At 42.0% G+C, this 20,620-nt stretch overlaps 1 protein-coding gene across 4 annotated transcripts in view; it reads right to left on the minus strand.

Moving 5' to 3' along the window:
- The window catches only part of pkp4 (plakophilin 4), a 153,508-nt gene that overhangs the window by 59,905 nt on the left and 72,983 nt on the right, over positions 1 to 20,620 (minus strand). For all 4 annotated transcript variants that reach the window (XM_078228320.1, XM_078228321.1, XM_078228317.1 and 1 more), the window contains exon 7: positions 18,407 to 18,971. In XM_078228320.1, the coding sequence (XP_078084446.1) occupies positions 18,407 to 18,971 (565 nt within the window). The remainder of the gene's footprint in view (positions 1 to 18,406; positions 18,972 to 20,620) is intronic.

The raw sequence follows: 20,620 nt of genomic DNA on the forward strand, positions 1-20,620 counted from the left end.
TGATTGAATCAAAGCAGATTTCGGTGTAAACAATTGTTTAAAAATAAAGATGCGCTGGTCCCCACATCAAACAGCACTTTTATAATGTCATAAGAATATGCAATTTAATAAAATACTGTAAATAAAATGCACCTAATAATAATTGCTGCCCAGTAGTTCAGTTTCTTATTTTGTCAATTTAAAATATTATTTGATATGGGATATACTGATACATGATAATAATATGATTTTAAAAAATTCATTCGTGGGACATAGGCATTGCTGGCCGGCCAGCATTTATTGTCCAACCCTAGTTGCCTGAGGGTAGTTGAGAGTCAATCACAGTGCTTTGGCTCTGGAGTCACATGTAGGTCAGACCTGGTAAGGACAGCAGATTTCCTTCCCTAAAGGACATTAGTGAACCAGGTGGGTTTTTCTGACAATCGACAATGGTTTCATGGTCATCAGTAGATTCTTAAGACCAGATATTTTTTATTGAATTCAAATTCCACCACCTGCCATGGCGGGATTCGAACCCGGGTCCCTAGTACATTAGCGGAGTTTCTGGATTAATAGTCAAGTGATAATACCAATAGGCCATCGCCTCCCCATAATATATAATATATAATAATATACTGATATATAATCTGATCTATGCAATAAATGTGGTACATTTTGTCTTGGAAAATACAAATGTGAATTGTAGGGGGAGTCCAAAAGTAAAATCGTAAATATTGGTTAGTTATTAATAATTAATAGGAGATCAGGAGAAGCTTCTTTGTCCAAACAGTGTGAATGTGGAACTCTCAACCACAAAGATTAGTTGAGAGAGTAGCATTAAGAGGAAGTTCGATAAGTGCGAGGGAGAAAGAGGGAGGAAGAACGTACTTGAGAGGAATAGAATCAGAATCATAGAATTCCTACAGTGCAGAAGGAGGCCATTCGGCCCACCGAGCCTGCACCAACAACAATCCCACCCAGGCCCTATCCCCGTAACCCCATGCATTTACCCTACTAGTCCCCCTGACACTAAGGGGCAATTTAGAATGGCCAATCAACCGTTCCCACACATCTTTGGACCGAGAGGGGAAACCGGAGCACCTGGAGGAAACCTACGCAGGCACGGGGAAAACATCCAAACTCCACACAGGCAGTCACCCGAGGCTGGAATCGGACTCAGGTCCCTGGCGCTGTGAGGCAGCAGTGCTAAGCACTGTGCCGTCGTGCCGCCCCTGGAGGAGGTTTGGGTGGAGCATAAATCAGTTGAGTCTAATGCTTTATTTCTATGCTGTTAACATTATATGAATTTGTATGAGCTGTAGAAGTAAATAAACTGCCTACATTGCATGTACTTTCCAATCAATACTCTAGATTTAAAACATTCTACTTATACTTCCATTATGAGTTTGGACACTTGGAACAGGAGTATACACTCAATGGACAGACACATCATATCATAAAAATATAATTACGAAACAACAAGTTAGTTGCTTCTTCCCCCCGTCTTAAGTTCAATGATAAACATATGTCAGTGTGATGAAATGTCAGGGCTTTTCCTTACACTCTATACAGATACTTGTATAGATTTTACTGGCTGGTTATGTCAGTTTTCTGCACATTCATTGTAAAGCTCAGAGATTCATTGATGTGTATTTCCACTTACAGTCCCTCCTAGTCACCAAATGAAATCTGGACAGAGGATTTTAAATAGTGCAGGGGTGGGGTGAAGATAAAAAAAATCAGATTGCTGGCAAGAGTGAAGCGAATGAGGGAAGAATTGCAAACGGCATTGATATACATGACAGATGGAGGAGTGGTGGAGCCACAGAAATAAAGCCAAGTTCAACTATTTAGTCACAAAATTTTAAACTGGGCAATGGAACTACAAGATATCAAATTAAATCAATTTGCTAATTATAATTTATTAAAGTGAATTAATTAGCACTTAAAATGCAGTAATAACTGCTGTATACAGTAATTAAGCATATAAAGTAGATGATGGTAGCACTCACATTATGTTGGCATGGTAGAAAATGGACATTTATGCACAGTATCACTACCTTAAATGACCACAGCTTTGAGACGTGTCAGAATAAGGTGAGGCAAATGGTGTTCACTGTTAATTATATGCAGGTGGTACAAAAATTTAGAAAGAGCAGCTGAATTCCTAAATGCCAACATCCAAAAAATATACAGTGAATTGTGCTGTTTTGCCATTAAATAATGAAATCGGCATTTCATTCTCTGCCGCACTATTGACATCCATTGAATGTTATGAAGCTGTCATTTGTGCATGTCGATACAAACTGAACTTGCAAAAGTGAAATCAAGTTATTGCAAATATCCTTTTAACAATAGGGTAACTGATATATTACCAATTAACTGTGGCACTGAAGATTAATCAGTACAAATGTAGAATCTAATTCCTTCACATAATAATTGATAGGTATTTTAAGAGTACCAAATTTAAACAAAGGTTACTTTTATTTGTTTCTTTTTTTCTCTCTGGATCCATCTTTCTTTTCTTCTCTAATTCTGTAGCTGCATTGGCTCTGAATTCACCCACACTAACTTATACAACTTACAGAACAAAGTGCATTTTCCAATGCATCAGCTGATTTATTAAGATGAGAAAGTAATCAATAAGGAAGGCACAAAGAGGCTGAGGATAGATAGGATGGGTGAGTAGGCAAGAACATGGCAGATGGAATACACTATGACTAAGTGTGAAGCCATACATTCAGATCTGAAAAATCAAAAAGTATAATGTGTTTTGAATGGTGAGAGATTGGGAAATATATATTTCCTTGTATATGAATCACAAAGTTAACATGCATGCACAGCAAGCAATTAGGGAGGCATATGGTATGTTAGCTTTTGTTGTAAAGGGACTAGAGTATAAGGTTAAGAGGTTTTACTACAATTATATTGGTGAGGCAACACTTGGTTGCCTTACCCAAGGAAGGATATATTTGTCCCAGAGGGAACATAAGAAATAGGAGTAGGCCATCTAGCCCCTCAAGCCTGCCCTGCCATTCAATAAGATCATGGCTGATCTGATAGTGGTTTAGTTCCACTTACCCGCCCGCTCCCCATAACCCTTAATTCCCTTATTGATCAGAAATCTATCTACCTGTGACTTAAACATATTTAACGAGGTAGCCTCCATTGCTTCAATGGGCAGAGAATTCCAGAGATTCACTGCCCTCAGAGAAGAAGTTCCTCCTCAACTTTGTTCTAAACTGACTCTCCCTTATTTTGAGGCTGTGTCCTCTAGTTCTTGTTTCCTTTCTAAGTGAAAATAATCTCTCTGCCTCTACCCTGTCTAGCCCCTTCATTATCTTCTATGTCTCTATAAGATCTCCCCTCAGCCTTCTAAACTCCAACGAGTACAGGCCCAATCTACTCAATCTCTCCTCATAAGCTAACCCCCTCATCTCCGGTATCAACCTGGTGAACCTTCTCTGTACTCCCTCCAAGGCCAATATATCCTTCCGCAAATAAGGGGACCAAAATTGCACACAGTACTCTAGTTGCGGCCTCACCAGTACCTTGTACAATTTCAGCAAGACCTCCCTGCTTTTATACTCCATCCCCTTCGTGATAAAGGCCAACATTCCATTTGCCTTCTTGATCACCTGCTGCACCTGCAAACTGAGTTTTTGCGATTCATGCACAAGGACACCCAGGTCCCTTTGCACAGAGGCATGTTGTAATTTTTCACCATTTAAATAATAGTCCATTTTACTATTATTCCTTCCGAAGTGGATAACCTCACACTTGTCAACGTTATACTCCATCTGCCAGATCCTCGCCCACTCACTTAGCCTATCCAAATCTCTCTGCAAACTTTCCGCAATTCGCTTTCCCACTCATCTTTGTGTCATCCGCAAACTTTGTTACCCTACACTCGGTCCCCTCCTCCAGATCGTCTATGTATATGGTAAAGAGTTGAGGCCCCAGCACCGATCCCTGCGGCACTCCACTAGTCACCAACTCCCAACCAGAAAAGCACCCATTTATTTCAACTCTCTGCTTCCTGTTAGATAGCCAATCCTCAATCCACGCTAACACTTTACCCCCAACTCCGTGTACCTTAATCTCCTGCAGCAACCTTTTGTGAGGCACCTTATCGAACGCACAACTAAGTTTATGGGGATTGTCCTATGAAGAGTAATCGAGCATGTTAGGCCTATATTCCTGGGAGTTTCAAAGAATGAGGTGTGATCTAATTGAAATATATAAAATTATAAAGAGCTTGAGATTATAGATGCTAAGAAACTGTATCCTGAGCGTCAGTCTCAAAATAAGAAGGTGGACCAAAGGAGAACACAAGAACAAAATAAATAGGTGCTGGAGTCTGCTCTGCCATTCAACAAAATCATTGCTGATCCTCCATGACAATTTCATCTATCCCCAATTCCCTTAGTATTCAAAAATCAACCTCAATCTTGAACGTACTCAATGAAACAACTATCACTGGGATGTAGAATTTCAAAGATGCACAACATTTTGAGCGAAGAAAGTTCCCATTTCAGTCCAAGATGTTCAAATCCTCTTTTAAAGCTGAGCTCTTGTTCTTAATGGAGGCTACACAGCTGGTTGCCCTTAAACTTGGGACCTGAGTGCCCAAGTTACCCTTGCCGCATTGTTATCAGCATGCAGTTTTGGCAACTTAATGAGAACATTAAGCTGAAGGGTTCAGGAGAAAGTCTAACAAATAGTAGATGGCCTGTATTACTCTGGCTCAGTACGTGTGAAATGAAAATACTCTTGAGGCAGGTGGAATATCAAGATAGTTTCCTTCAGAACACAGGCAGACCAGAGAGATAGATACTGGAGAGAGAAAAGATAGAACTTGCGTTTATATAGCATGTTCCACAATCTCAGGATGTCCCCAAGTGCTCGCAATCAATTACATATTTTGAAGCATAGTCACTATTATAAAGTAGTAAAATGTGGCAGTCAATTTGCACTTAGCAAGGCTGCACAAATGGTAATTTAATAATGACCAGTTTTTAAAAAAATTGATGTTGATTGAGAGTTCAGTTTGCAGATGACACCAAGATTGGTGGCATAGTGGACAGTTAAGGTTATTTGATTTGATACATGTATTAGTGTACAATGAAAAGTACACTATGCACTGCAGACAAAGCATGCTGTACATAGAGAAGGAAAGGAGAGAGTGCAGAATGTAATGTTACAGTCATAGCTAAGGGTAGAGAAAGATCAACTTAATGTGAGGTAGGTCCAATAAAAAGTCTGATGGCAGCAGGGAAGAAGCTGTTCGAGTCGGTTGGTACGTGTCCTCAGACTTCTGTATCTTTTTCCCGACGGAAGAAGGTGGAAGAGAGTACGTTCGGGTGCGTGGAGTCCTTAATTATGCTGGCTGCTTTTCCGAGGCAGCGGGAAGCGTGGACAATGTCAATGGATGGGAGGCTGGTTTGTGAGATGGACTGGGCTTCGCTCACAACCCTTTGAAGTTTCTTGCAGTCTTGGACAGAGCAGGAGCCATACCAAGCTGTGACACAACCGGAAAGACTGCTTTCTAAGGTGCATCTGTCAAAGTTGGGGAGAGTGGTAGCAGACATGCCAAATTTCCTTAGCCTCCTGAGAAAGTAGAGGCGTTGATGGGCTTTCTTAACCATAGTGTTGGCATGGAGGGACCACGGCAGGTCAATGGTGACCTGGACACCTAAACGTTTGAAGCTTTCAACCATTTCTACTTTGTCCCCATTGATGTAGACAGGGGCATGTCCTCCATTACACTTCCTGAAGTCGACAACAATCTCCTTCGTTTTGTTGACATTGAGGGAGAGATTATTGCTGTCGCACCAGTTCACCAGATTCTCTATTTCTTTCCTGTACTCCGTCTCATCATTGTTTGAGATCCGACCTACTACGGTGGTGTCATCAGCAAACTTGAAAATTGAGTTGGAGGGGAATTTGGCCACACAGTCATCGGTGTATAAGGAGTATAGTAAGAGGACGATCGTGGAGGAGGTGTTGTTGCCTATCCTTACTGATATCTAGGATTGCAGCGGGATCTTGATCAATTGGGTCAGTGGGCTGATTAATGGCAGATGGAGTTCAATTTAGATAAATGTGAGGTACTGCATTTTGGTAGATTGATCCAGAGCAGGACTTACTCAGTTAATAGTAGAGCGTTGGGGAGAGTTATAGAACAAAGAGATCTAGGGTGTATAGCTCCTTGAAAGTGGAGTCACAGGTGGACAGGGTAGTGAGGAAGGCAATCGGCATGCTTGGTTTCATTGGTCAGAACATTGAGTACAGGAGTTGGGATGTCTTGTTGAAGTTGTACAAGACATTGGTAAGGCCACACTTGAAATACTGTGCAACAGTTCTGGTCATCCTATTACAGAAAGGATATTAAACCAGAAAGAGTGCAGAAAACAATTACTAGGATGCTACTGGGACCTGATGGTTTGGGTTATAAGGAGAGGCTGGATAGACTGAAATTTTTTTCCCCTGGAAAGTAGGAGGCTGAAGAGTGATCTTATAGAGGTCTATAAAATAATGAGGGGCATTGCTAAGATAGACAGTTAACATCTTTTCCCAAAGGTAGGGGAGTCTAAAACTAGAGGACATAGGATTAAGATGAGAGGGGAGAGATACAAAAGGGTCCAGAGAGGCAATTTTTTCAAACAGACGGTGGTGAGTGTCTGGAACGAGCTGCCAGAGGTAGTAGCAGAGGCGGGTACAATTTTGTCTTTTACAAACCATTTAGACAGTTACATGGGCAAAATTGGTATGGAGGGATATGTGCCAAATGCAGGCAATTGGGACTAGCTTAATGGTAAAAACTGGGCGACAGGGACGAGTTGGACTGAAGGGCCTGATTCCATGCTGTAAACCTCTGACTCTATGAGAGATAAACATTTGCTAGATATCAGCAAGAACTGCCCTGCTTTACTTTGAATACATCCATAGGATCTTTACATTCAGCTAAAAGACAGACATGCCTCTCTATAGCATTCCATCTGAGAGATGGCACCTCCAGCAAATCATCTCATTTAATGCCCTCAAGTCCCTGAAGTGGGAGATGAACTTGCATTTTCTTACTCTCGCAGACAACAGTGGTATTACCAAGTCAAGGCTGACATCTGATAGTGACTGACGATCAGAAAGCTACAGAGAACCAACCTGGTCATGACAGATAAGGAGGAACTGCAGAAGCTGATCCTATCCAACTGCTTATGGAGATGAGATGGAAGACTGAGGAACATGGTCAGAATTCTAATCAGGATGTCATGAAATAGGAGGTAATTCAAGGTGGGTAGGGAAAAGGGGGAATAAATAAATAAAGTCCTCAGGGTTTCAATTATTTGCGGGAATTAAGGGTATCCTCTGCAGTTGTGATGAGTTTAGTGGAGAGTGTTGTCTATCCAATGCCAGGAAAAAGGATATTTTAAAGTGGTTGGAAAGAAACTTGAAAAGGGAGAGGAGTCTGAGGCAAGAACTATTTGCTGTAATTATCATTGGAACCAACGACATAGTAAAAAACAGGGAGGATGTCCTGCTAACGGAGTATCAGGAGATCTGAGCCACATACTAATTGGGATATAACAGCCAGGAAAGTAAATGCAAGAGTGAAGAGAGTGGTGTAGGAAAGAGGGTCACAAATTCATGGAGCACTGGAACCAGTTCTAGGACAAGAATGAGCTAACCCTGAATAAAACTGGGACCAAAGTTCTAGCATAAAGGATAAATAGAACTCCAAACTAGCATTGGACTGGGTCAAAAATAGAAAATGCTGGAAAATCTCAGCAGATCTACAGCATCTGTGGAGAGAGAATAGAGCTAACCCGAGTTGGGATGATCCTTCGTCAGAGCTGGACAGGTTCAGTTTGGGGGAAGATGGGTGCTCGCTGGTTTGAATGCCTCGTGTTCCAAAATAGATCAAATGTTCAGAAAACCAAAGAGGTTATGGGAAGTAGTAATAAAATACTTACTGAAGTACAAATTTTGAAAAATAACCATTGCTCACTGTGTATCGCACACATTCACAAATGGGCCTTCAGCCACCTTTTTTAGACCTAGAAAGTGTCCATTCCACCTCAAATTATCCTGGTAGGGCAAGATATCTCAAAAATTTGAGTAACAGGTGAAGCTAGCAGTTTCATGCTGCTACTATGCATAGCAACACAAGTAGTTATTTCTCAGTGACAGGATGCTGCCGTCAAGCCAAAAAGATGTTTTACTTGCCACGTAGATGAGTAATGTGGTATATATCTATTAACTTTGGTGCTTGTGCAAGTCCAGTTATATAAGCAGTATGTCCCAATCATTGGCAGGTCGTACCGAACACCATATCCCTTCGGGTCGTTCACTCTGGCATGGGTACTGATTATAATGAGCCAGCCCCTGCTTACAAAACTCAGAACATAATATTATAAATGAATCTGTAATTTCAGAGCACTTGCTGAACAATCCCAAGTGCGTCAGAATTACACTAACAATTCAGGACCTGTCGGGCTCACAATGTGGCTCGCTTATGCTTGCATGAAGCTACATATATTCATATGCAGGCATCTGCCCGCTGCAAGCAAAAGGAATATATCCAGGCACTGTGCCATTTTTGAATTAAACAAAAGTGTGTGGGACAATTGTTCCCTGGTGCATTCACCATGGCAATGCTATCAGATTCGACTAGTCAACTCCTTTTCTCATGCAATATAAATCGTTGCTTCCTGTGAAATTTGGTACTCTTGCATCTGTCTTGACGAGTGCAAGATGAAAAAGTTTTGAAAGCTTGTCTTTCTTTTCCAGTAATCCTCAGGTTCTGTGCTACCCAAGCGACTAGAAATCAGAGTGCACAAGTTCAGGATTGATGGAAAGCTACAGTACTGAGGAGATAGAACAAAGAACAAAACAGCACAGGAACAGACCCTTCGGCCCTCCAAGCCCGCGCCGCTCCCCGGTCCAGGATTGAATCCTGAATCCAGGATCCCCGCCCAATTTTCCAGCCTATCTACATCCTAATGTAGATTGTAAGATGGAGATGTAAGATGTACTGAGACTATTTTCAATGTAACAGAGGAGGGCAAGAGATTAAAAGTTTTAAAGACTATTTCAACTGGTTGGAGAGTTATGACCACATAAAAAATAGGAGCAATAGACCATTTGGCTCCTTCAGCCTGCTCTGCCATTTAATAAGATCATGGTTAATTTCATTGTGGCCATAACTCCAATTTCCTGTCATAACCTTTGTAGATCAAAAATGTCTAACTTAGCCTTGAATATATTCAATGACACCAGTCTCCGTTGCTCATTGGGGTAGAGAATTCCAGTCACTAATAACCCTCCAAAGAAATTTGTCCCTTTCTCTGTCTTAAATGGGAGACTCCTATATTTTGAAATGAGGCTCCCTACTTACAGATCCTCTCCCCCTCCAGATCATCATCTAACTGCTGACTACCATAATCTGCTGCTCTTTGTGCCTAGCAGACAGATGCATCTTGGTGATGACAGCACTTTATCCTGAGGTTAACCACAATCTTTGTATTAAATAAAAAGCTGACTTTTAAAAAAGGTGAGCTGTCTTTTCAGAAAAGTACTTGAGCATGATACTGTAAGGTCTCACAGCACTACCAAAGCCATTCCATGTACAATTTTTAAAAAACATTAAATTAATTCAACTTAGAAATGAAAGAAATATCAAATCTACTGCAAAGTCACGGTTAGAAATCAGACTGCAGTTTGATAGCAATATGACCACATCTTCGTGCTTTTTGATATTCGCAAAACTAAACAGGTAAAACAATGTTGGAATTTGAGTAGGCAGGTGTGAAATTTATCAAGAGGCAATTTACACACTGACTGACTGAAAAACACTCCCCTGGGGATGGCAGGTTACCTTGTTCTTCCATACATGTGACAGAACTGCACCACATGGGGCAGTTATCATTTGATTGTTATTTTCCACGAAGAAAGAATAATGGTGTTGTTCCCTTCAATATTCAATTACTTTTAAAGACAGGAAAAAACTCAATTATTCAGACAATAACTCAATTACTTTAGAATATAACGTCCATGAAATAAACGACACTCCCATGGCATTTATATACACTCTACTGCTTCTGCAAAGTTGCAGTATTTGAATAACTATGGAATTCATTTTTTTAAAAACACAAAACACAAGCTGGAATAGTGGGATTAGCAACATGGAGCAAAGGGTACAGAAGAGTCAATCACAGGAATGTGGAACATGGGATTGGTTAGGAATGAGGAGTAGTTGGGGCAAAGAAGGCTGGAGAAAAACAGTTTTCAGGGCATTTATGAGGCAAGGTGAAGCAAATTAAAGACAAGGATTTTAAACGTGGCACGGATGGGGACCCAAAGTGGGGCCCATCTATGATGTCAGGTCAGACAAGTTGATGCATTGTGAGAAGTGGTGGATCAGTAGACTTGGGCATCCACCATGTATGCAGAAACTGACCTTATATCTGTAATGTCATTGCAATCTGTAATGTCATTGCAGGATAATGCAGATGGGATGATTATGGGTGGTGGGGGATAGAGAAGCAAGGATCAATCCATAGGAACTCGAGGTGAGTCGCCAGGGTCAAGAGAATAAGATTTTGCTAATCTGCTCTGGTTAATTTCAGCTATTTCTCAAAGTCAGTGGAAATAGAAGGTAAAATCCTTGGGAAGAATTTGCTTCAAAGTCTGCAACTGATCTTTATATCAGAGATTCGTTGTTTCCATTTCCCGCACAATTTATGCGATGAACGTCCACTGCCAAAACTCCTATCCAAACTGATCCAGATAACTTAGTCCTTTGAACACATTCAAATTCCCACATTTATGACTATATACTGTTTCTGTTCAGCCGCTAAGGCCTCACTTTATAGCTAGCAAAAGACATGCTGTCATATTATCCTCCGTAAGAAGTCTCACAACACCAGGTTAAAGTCCAACAGGTTTATTTGGTAGCAAATACCAGAAGCTTTCGGAGCGCTGCCCCTTCAACCAAGGGGCAGCGCTCCGAAAGCTTATGGTATTTGCTACCAAATAAACCTGTTGGACTTTAACCTGGTGTTGTGAGACTTCTTACTGTGCTTACTTACCCCAGTCCAACACCGGCATCTCCACATCATATTATCCTCCTGCAGGCTTTGCATGATGTCCGATAACAACAGTTGGTGTAACTTAAGTTTTGATTATGTTTACCAGGTTTAAGTTTTTTTTGACACCTAATCTTTTGGAGTGACAGATTCCTTGCGCAAGGAATTTCTGAGAATGCAAAATTCCTCAAATGTTTCACATTTATTCCTCTGTTAATTTTTGTCTAATTCCTCCCATAAATTCCTGCTCAAATTCCTCAAGTTGAATTTACACACACCATGCCAGACTATCCTTGGGAACAAAATCCTCTATGACCATTGCATTTCTTGACTTATTTTATGGAGCTTTTTATGTTAGCTTCCTCCACCCCATCAATACAGTTCTTGAGTAGCGTCTACTCTTATTTGTTCCAATATAAAAAGCGCGTCATAGTTTTTTTTACACAGCTCTTCAGGGTCATTGCTGGGATGCCCCGGGGGATCCATTCTTGGTCTCGCCCCCTCACGTAAACGCTACCCCTTCCACAAACTTTCAGTCCCTCTACCACCGACGAACAGTGGCAACCTTGTGTATCACCTACAAGATGCACTGCAGGAATTCACCAAGCTTCGTTAGGCAGCACCTTCCAAACCCACAGCCACTACCAGCTAGAAGGACAAGAACATAAGAACATAAGAAATAGGAGCAGGAGTAGGCCATCTAGCCCCTCGAGCCTGCCCCGCCATTCAATAAGATCATGGCTGATCTGACGTGGATCAGTACCACTTACCCGCCTGATCCCCATAACCCTTAATTCCCTTACCGATCAGGAATCCATCCATCCGCGCTTTAAACATATTCAGCGAGGTAGCCTCCACCACCTCAGTGGGCAGAGAATTCCAGAGATTCACCACCCTCTGGTAGAAGAAGTTCCTCCTCAACTCTGTCTTAAACCGACCCCCCTTTATTTTGAGGCTGTGTCCTCTAGTTTTATCTTCCTTACTAAGTGGAAAGAATCTCTCCGCCTCCACCCTATCCAGCCCCCGCATTATCTTATAAGTCTCCATAAGATCCCCCCTCATCCTTCTAAACTCCAACGAGTACAAACCCAATCTCCTCAGCCTCTCCTCATAATCCAAACCCCTCATCTCCGGTATCAACCTGGTGAACCTTCTCTGCACTCCCTCCAATGCCAATATATCCTTCCTCATATAAGGGGACCAATACTGCACACAGTATTCCAGCTGCGGCCTCACCAATGCCCTGTACAGGTGCATCAAGACATCCCTGCTTTTATATTCTATCCCCCTCGCAATATAGGCCAACATCCCATTTGCCTTCTTGATCACCTGTTGTACCTGCAGACTGGGCTTTTGCGTCTCATGCACAAGGACCCCCAGGTCCCTTTGCACGGTAGCATGTTTTAATTTGTTTCCATTGAGATAGTAATCCCATTTGTTATTATTTCCTCCAAAGTGTATAACCTCGCATTTCTCAACGATATACTCCATTTGCCATATCCTCGCCCACTCACTCAGCCTGTCCAAATCTCTCTGCAGATCTTCTCCGTCCTCCACACGATTCACTTTTCCACTTATCTTTGTGTCGTCTGCAAACTTCGTTACCCTACACTCCGTCCCCTCCTCCAGATCATCTATATAAATGGTAAATAGTTGCGGCCCGAGTACCGATCCCTGCGGCACGCCACTAGTTACCTTCCTCCAACCGGAAAAACACCCATTTATTCCGACTCTTTGCTTCCTGTCGGATAGCCAGTCCCCAATCCACTTTAACACACTACCCCCAACTCCGTGTGCCCTAATCTTCTTCAGCAGCCTTTTATGGGGCACCTTATCAAATGCCTTTTGGAAATCCAAAAACACCGCATCCACCGGTTCTCCTCCATCAACCGCCCTAGTCACATCTTCATAAAAATCCAACATGTTCGTCAAGCACGACTTTCCCCTCATGAATCCATGCTGCGTCTGATTGATCGAACCATTTCTATCCAGATGCCCTGCTATCTCCTCTTTAATAATGGATTCCAGCATTTTCCCTACTACAGACGTTAAGCTGACCGGCCTATAGTTACCCGCCTTTTGTCTCCTTCCTTTTTTAAACAGCGGCGTAACATTAGCCGTTTTCCAATCAACCGGCACTACCCCAGAATGCAACGAGTTTTGATAAATAATCACTAACGCATCCACTATTACCTCTGACATTTCTTTCAATACCCTGGGATGCATTCCATCCGGACCCGGGGACTTGTCCACCTTCAGTCCCATTAGTCTACCCAGCACTGCCTCTCTGGTAACATTAATTGTATTAAGTATTTCTCCTGCTGCCAACCCTCTATCGTTAATATTTGGCAAACTATTTGTGTCCTCCACCGTGAAGACCGACACAAAAAACTTATTTAAAGACTCAGCCATATCCTCATTTCCCACTATTAACTCCCCCCTCTCGTCCTCCAAGGGTCCAACATTCACTCTCGCCACTCTATTCCTTTTTATATATTTATAAAAACTTTTACTATCATTTTTTATATTAGTTGCTAGCCTAGCTTCATAGTCTATCCTTCCTTTCTTTATCGCTTTCTTAGTCTCTCTTTGTTGTTTCTTAAATTTTTCCCAATCACTTGTTTCTCCACTATTTTTGGCCACTCTGTATGCAGCTGTTTTTATTTTAATACTCTCCTTTATTTCCTTCGTTATCCACGGCTGGTTCTCCCTTTTCTTACAATCCTTGTTTTTTGCTGGAATATATTTTTGCTGAGAACTGAAAAGGATCTCCTTAAAAATCCTCCACTGTTCCTCAGCTATCCTACCTGCCAGCCTGCTCTCCCAGTCTACCTTAGCCAATTCATCCCTCATCCTATCATATTTCCCTCTGTTCAAACAGAGGACACTGGTTTGGGACCAAACTTTCTCCTCTTCCATCTGAATCAGAAATTCGACCATATTGTGGTCACTAGACCCAAGAGGGTCCTTCACAATAAGTTCCTTAATTCTACCTACCTCGTTACACAATACCAGATCCAAAATAGCTCGTTCCCTCGTCGGTTCCGTAACATGCTGTTCAAGGAAACTATCCCGACAGCATTCTAAGAACTCTTCCTCCATTCCACCCTTACCGACTTGAGTCTGCCAGTCAATGTGCATGTTGAAGTCCCCCATGATTATTGCCGTTCCGTTTTTACACGCATCCCTTATCTGCTTGTTTATAGCCCTCCCTACCTCAACATTATTATTTGGGGGCCTATATACCACACCTACTAGTGTCTTTCTCCCTCTACTATTCCTCATCTCTACCCATAATGATTCCACGTTTTGTTCCTCAGAGCCTATGTCATCCCTCAGTACTACCCTGATATTATCTCTTATTAATAGCGCGACCCCACCACCTTTTCCTTCCTGTCTATTCTTCCTAAACGCCTGATACCCCTGGATATTCATCTCCCAGTCCTGGTCACCTTTCAGCCACGTTTCTGTAATGGCCACTAGATCGTACCCACTTGTGCTGATTTGCACCATCAACTCATTCACCTTGTTCCGAATGCTTCGTGCATTCAGGCAAAGTGTCCTTATTCCAGCTTTTATCTGGACCCGCTTTGATGAGTCGCGAACACCCTCTCCCTCTACTCCCTTATCTAAATTACCGCCTTCATTCACTTGCACCCTCTCCTCTACCATTAATTTTGTAATTCCCCTTACCCCCACATCCTCCCCCCCCATCAATTAGTTCCTTGATCCTAGTCAACTCTTCTAGCTCCCCTCCCCCCAACCTATCTAGTTTAAATTCTCTCCAGTAGCCTTAGCCAACCTACCGGCCAGGATATTGGTCCCCCTGTGATTCAAGTTCCACCCGTTTTTTGTATACAGATCACCCCTGCCCCTAAAGAGGTCCCAATGGTCCAGGAACCTGAATCCCTGCCCCCTGCACCAGTCCCTCAGCCACACATTCATCTTCCACCTCACTCCATTCCTGCCCTCACCTTCCCGTGGCACAGGCAGTAATCCTGAGATTACTACCTTTGCTTTCCTCTTTCTCAGCTGTCTCCCTAATTCCCTGTACTCCCTTTTCATGACCCCTTCTCCCTTCCTACCCACATCAGCGGTACCAATATGTACCGCTACCTCAGGCTCCTCTCCCTCCCACCTCAGGATTTCCGGGACGCGACTAGCGACATCCTGGATCCCGGCCCCAGGGAGGCAGACCACCATGCGAGACTCCCGCCTACCTCCGCAGAAACGCCTGTCTGTCCCCTTCACCATCGAGTCCCCGATTAATACCGCCTTCCTCCTCTTTTCCTTAGCCCTCTGAGTTACAGGGCTGGACTCCACTCCGGAGACACGGCCACTGCTGCTTCCCCCAGGCGGGCTGTCCCCCCCAGCAGTACTCAAGCAGGAGTACTTGTTGTGCAGGGGCAAATCCACTGGGGTGCTCTCAACCACCCTAGCCTTACCCTTCCTGGCCGTCACCCACTTGGCCTCCTCCCGTGGCCCTGGTGTGACCACCTGATGATAGCTCTTGTCTATCACCTCCTCATTCTCCCTCATTAGCCCAAGATCCTCGAGCTGCAGTTCCAGCTCCCTAACACGGTCCCTCAGGAACCGCAGCTCGACACACCCCTCACAGATGTGGATGTCCGGGAGGCCAGATGCCTCCAGGACCTCCCACATCCTACACTGGGAACAACACACTGGTTTCACACTCATACTGGACACTTTATGTCAAGTAAGACAGTGAAAAGTTAATAAGAGTGTAAGGAAACAAAAACTCACCCCTGCTCGTCCAAGCCCTGTGAGCCAAAGCCCTGACAGCTCACTCAACTTCCCACTCACTCTGCTGCCCGCTACGATGCTGCCCGCTGTATACTTTGGTGCGCTTTTAAACCCTCCAAAAACTTCCCCAGGCCTCTCCTGGCCCTACTTCCGGTTTTGAAAAAAACCTCCGATTTTAAACCCAAAATTAACTGAAAAAATAAATAATTAATTCAAGTCAGAAAACCAACTCTCTTACCCTCAGCCTGCTCCTTGAGAACATCACCACATAGAAGTTCCATTTACCATCCTGACTTGGAAATATATTGCTGTTCCTTCACTGTCGCTGGATCAAAATCCTGGAACACTCTCCCTAACAGCACTGTGGGTGTAACTAAACCTCAGGGACTGCAGTGGTTCAAGAAGGCAACGCACCACCACCTTCTGAACGGAAACTAGGGATAGGAAATAAATGCTGGCCTAGCCAGTGACACCCACATCCCATAAATGAATTTTTAAAAAGTTACTAATACACATAGTAGGGTGCACTTCCATGTGTATGTCTTTGGTACTCAGTTCTACTCCATCACTTCCCTTGACCATAAAATCATCTCGTGCCTTCAGACACGCTTTTGAAATCTCAACAGTTGAACAATTCTATTAGAAGAGGAGTTTGAGGTGGAATTTGAGAGTTATTAAAAATTGTGATGGGATGTGGCAGTGTCGATAGAACCAAACCACTTCCAGTGTTGAAGGATCTAAAACAAGAGAGCATTGATAAAACAACAAGCGCAAAAGATTTAGGATAGAGAATAAAAATTCTTTTTCTTTCAAAAGATTTTGGAAAGTTAAGGAATTCACAATCCAAGTAAATGATAAGTACAGGTTGATAACTGAAGGCAAGGGAATAAAGGAGATATTAGGACTGAGCAGGTACATGGGATTAGGACTACTCATGTGAAGGATGACCATCAGCATAGCCCATTTGAGCTAAGTGAGTTGCTTTTCTGTTGTAATTCTTTGTAATTAAATTGTGAATGAGCCAGAATTCAACAACATAATGAAGCTAATGTTTTGCACATATTCCAAAATCTTTGCACTTCTACAACAGACAAGATACCCTTTTTTTTGCTACACACTCAGGTCAAATCAGACTGCACACAACCTCAGCATTGTTTGACCCACAGCTCAAATTACATACCCATTGCCCAAGACTACTTACTTCCATCTCTGCTCTATTGCTTGGCTCCTCGTGTCAAAATCACCCATGTCTGTTGCCTCTAAATTCAAGTTTTGGAGACTACAAAGAAGCAGTTACTAGGCATAATGCCAAAAATCATCCAAAGCTTTGTCACTAGCATTTTCTTCTGCACTAAGCTCCACATAATCATCACATCAATCTTCACTGGTCTATGTCAACTCCCCAAATGGACTGATTTTAGAACATTCAATCAAAATTATTTCACTTAATTTGTACGGGCACAAAAAGCAAACAAGACAAAACAAAAATTCTACAGTGACACAAGCACCACATAATTATGTGACGGCCTGTAGATGATAGTAAGGGCTGAATCTAAACAAACTGGAGACAACTGGAAAGAAAATAAAACATTTGTTCCATTAAATGAAAGTGATAGTCTGAGAGTAAAAAACAGACTATTTTAAGATCTCTACTTCTATGTTTGGCAAATGGAGGACAAAGTATTTGCAGATTCTTTTCCCTAATGATCTCTAAAGCATTTGAGAGATTATTAAAAAGGCCAAAGATTATTCATAGGCCAATTTTCTTTTGGTCTCTGCTACCCATCATCCCATTAGCAATTATGAACTCACTATGAGGAAGAAAGGCACAAATCCAATGGTGGGAGAATAAAGGATTTTATCGGTGAAGAGAGCAACGGCAGAGGTGAAGATAATTCAGTAGATTGACAGCTGCAGATGCACCATGGTGATCAGAGGGCCAAAAGGTAAGAGAGTTTAAAAGTCCTTAAAAGTGATTTGGGCTTAAAAAGTGTTGCTGCAAGTGATTTGGGGGAAAATGCTTTTTCAGTGCTGAATGCAGAGGGAAGTGGGAGGAGGTAGAGGATGCAAATGGTGAGGGTTATAAGGGAATGATCAGAGTTATCCTTATTGGTGATCGAGGCAGTGGATAAAGAGAGACCAACATGCGATGGCAAGGTTGAGAGGGTGACCATAAATAATTTTTAAGCATGTTTTTCTTTTCCTTGCCTTACTTTGTGTCATCACACTCTTGAAAGAAAAGCACTGCTATTTAAGGAGCTACAATTTATAATGGTTATCAGAGTGCTGCTAATTAAATAGAAAAGTGAGCACAAGTACAAATTGGGGAGACTTCAATTTTTTTGTTGGGATTACTTTTAATTGGCTGAATACTGTAGCATATAAAGGCAAATAGTAGCATATTCCTAGAATTTTATTAGTTTTTCACCTTTGTGGGAAACATTAGGAAATTTGAGATGTTAACTGCAGAAGGCAAATTAAATGCCAACAGAAGCAATTCATATTATACACCATTTACCCCACAAAATAAACTTTTGCCTGAAAAGTGTTGAAGTTTTTGTTATCACAAAACAGACCTGCAAGGCTGTCTGGTCGTGGTGGAACCATCCTCTCATAGATTTCTGGTGACTGGAGACAATAAAAATCAGCATCAATGGCATGGGATCTTTGTAGTGGTGCTGTCATACGTTGAGGAACAGCAGTCATAGTGGACCGTGCAGGGGATGATGATCCGGTTTGAGCTAGGGGCGGAGAGTTTACTCTCGTTTGTGCAGCTGCTAAAGTGAGAGGCGAACCCAGTCTCAATGAAGAACCCAAAGTCTGGTATGGAGAGGTGGCTCTGCTGGAATTAGTGGACTGTCTTGTAACTGAACCAATTCGTCTAACTGTAGCTGGTGATGTAGACCTCTGTGCAGTATGTGGAGAACCTGCTCTCTGGGCTGGCAATGTTGAAGACAAATACACTGTGGAGTTACTGGACCGAGGTTCAGTTAATGCTGGTGATCCATAAGCACTTCCTAGAGATGTTCTCAGTGATCCCCTCGATGGTGACATTCCAGTGCCATAAGCTGGCGATTGCGTTCTAGATGGAACCGAACTAACTCTTCTCATTGCCCTATTGGTTGTAACAGCAACATTCACCTGTTTTTACCAAAAAACAATGCCAAATGAATTAACAATGTTTCAAAAAGATAAAGATGAGTGCATACACATTAAACCTGGCTAAAAATGCATTTTTATTTTACAAAAAAACTCTACTCCTTTAATATAATCCTTATCCTTTCTATCTGCATCGTCTTCTTGACAAATCTTTGGACAAATCTATAGATGCCATCAATCCCACACTGTGCAAACTTTTCTCCAATCAAGTGAACCAATATAGGAATGTGCTCTTTTGTCATCAGTCTCCCGTATTATACATCCAAGACATCTAGTCAAGATTGGCAATTCATCTGAGTTTGTCTATATTTAATTAGCAAACTTGAAATTGGCATTAGATAGTCAGCATTATTACACAAATCTTCATGAACTATGTTGGACATATAGATTATCATCCACAAAAACATGGAGCACATATTATGGTCAGCTGCTGCAAATGGAAACATTAATAAAATAAACTTCAAAAAAGACATATGAATTTAAAGAACAAAGTTGTACGGCATAAGGAAGCAGTGCCATGGAGTGACAGAAGGGAGCAAGGTCAACTCCCAAAGCTACAAAATTTCTAATCTCATTAGCACTGCTGTAGGGAGGAGATACCTACTGGAGGTGAAGCACCTCATCATAGGGTGAGAAAGACCAGAAATGTGGGTTGGCATTCCTAATAACAGGTTTGCAGCAACAATGATGCGCAGCTTGGAAGCAGGTCTGCCCTCGCTCAGAAGCAGAGAGGCTGAAAGTTAAAGATTGAATATCTAAATACACTAGTGATCTTAGAATAGAAATCCTCAATTTTGCAATTGCACTTCAGAAGGTTTGTGCAACGTTTTAGTAACTCTTCAGTATTAGGGCAGCTAAGTGTACTACTACAAATGTGTATACATTATTTTAGGTTTGGAAATTGTAAATTTTAAATGGATAAATGAAAGAGTACCTGGTCTGAGGGATGGCAGATGGATCAAAATTTATGTTAGCGAAGCCATGATGAATTGCTAGAAGTTAAGCAATAGAAACCTCATTAAATATCTTGAGGTTTGTCTGAGGGCTTATCTTATTCATGTAATTTCCCCAGAACAGAGAAGGTTGAAGGCCATTGATAAATAAGAGTAGTTTCAAAGTATCTTTAGACTTTTAAGATAAAAGGACAGGTTTAAATTAAAGATAATTAATTAGCATTTTATATCTGGGAACAGGCAAACATTGCCATGGAGATGAGCTATAGGGGTTAGGAATTTTTAATAAAGCGTAGATAGACCAAACAATAATCAGTCGCTAAGGTGGTCAACCTAGGAGCAGCTTAAAGAAAGCAGAAAGGGAATCTGCCAACAGCCAGAACGTGGAGCAGAGGCGAATCTGATTTGGAGTCACAATGCAAGGATGCAAGTGAGGCCCATGCTCAAACCGGGGAAATCCAATTTGGTGAGATGTTGAAGAAGGGCTAAAATCTTGTTATGTGGTCTTTTTCAGTGAATAACCAGAAATTTGAATTTCTTTCTGAAAGTTGCCAATCTACTGTGACCGGAACAATGCTCTCTTATAAAAATCACAGCATTCAGTTGCAATTTCTCATGACAATTTCCAAAATTTGCAATACTTTACTGTCAGTTGAATTGTAAAGTCCATTTCATATA

The sequence above is a fragment of the Mustelus asterias genome, chromosome 14 (assembly GCF_964213995.1).
Source record: "Mustelus asterias chromosome 14, sMusAst1.hap1.1, whole genome shotgun sequence".
Taxonomy (NCBI): Eukaryota; Metazoa; Chordata; class Chondrichthyes; order Carcharhiniformes; family Triakidae; genus Mustelus; species Mustelus asterias.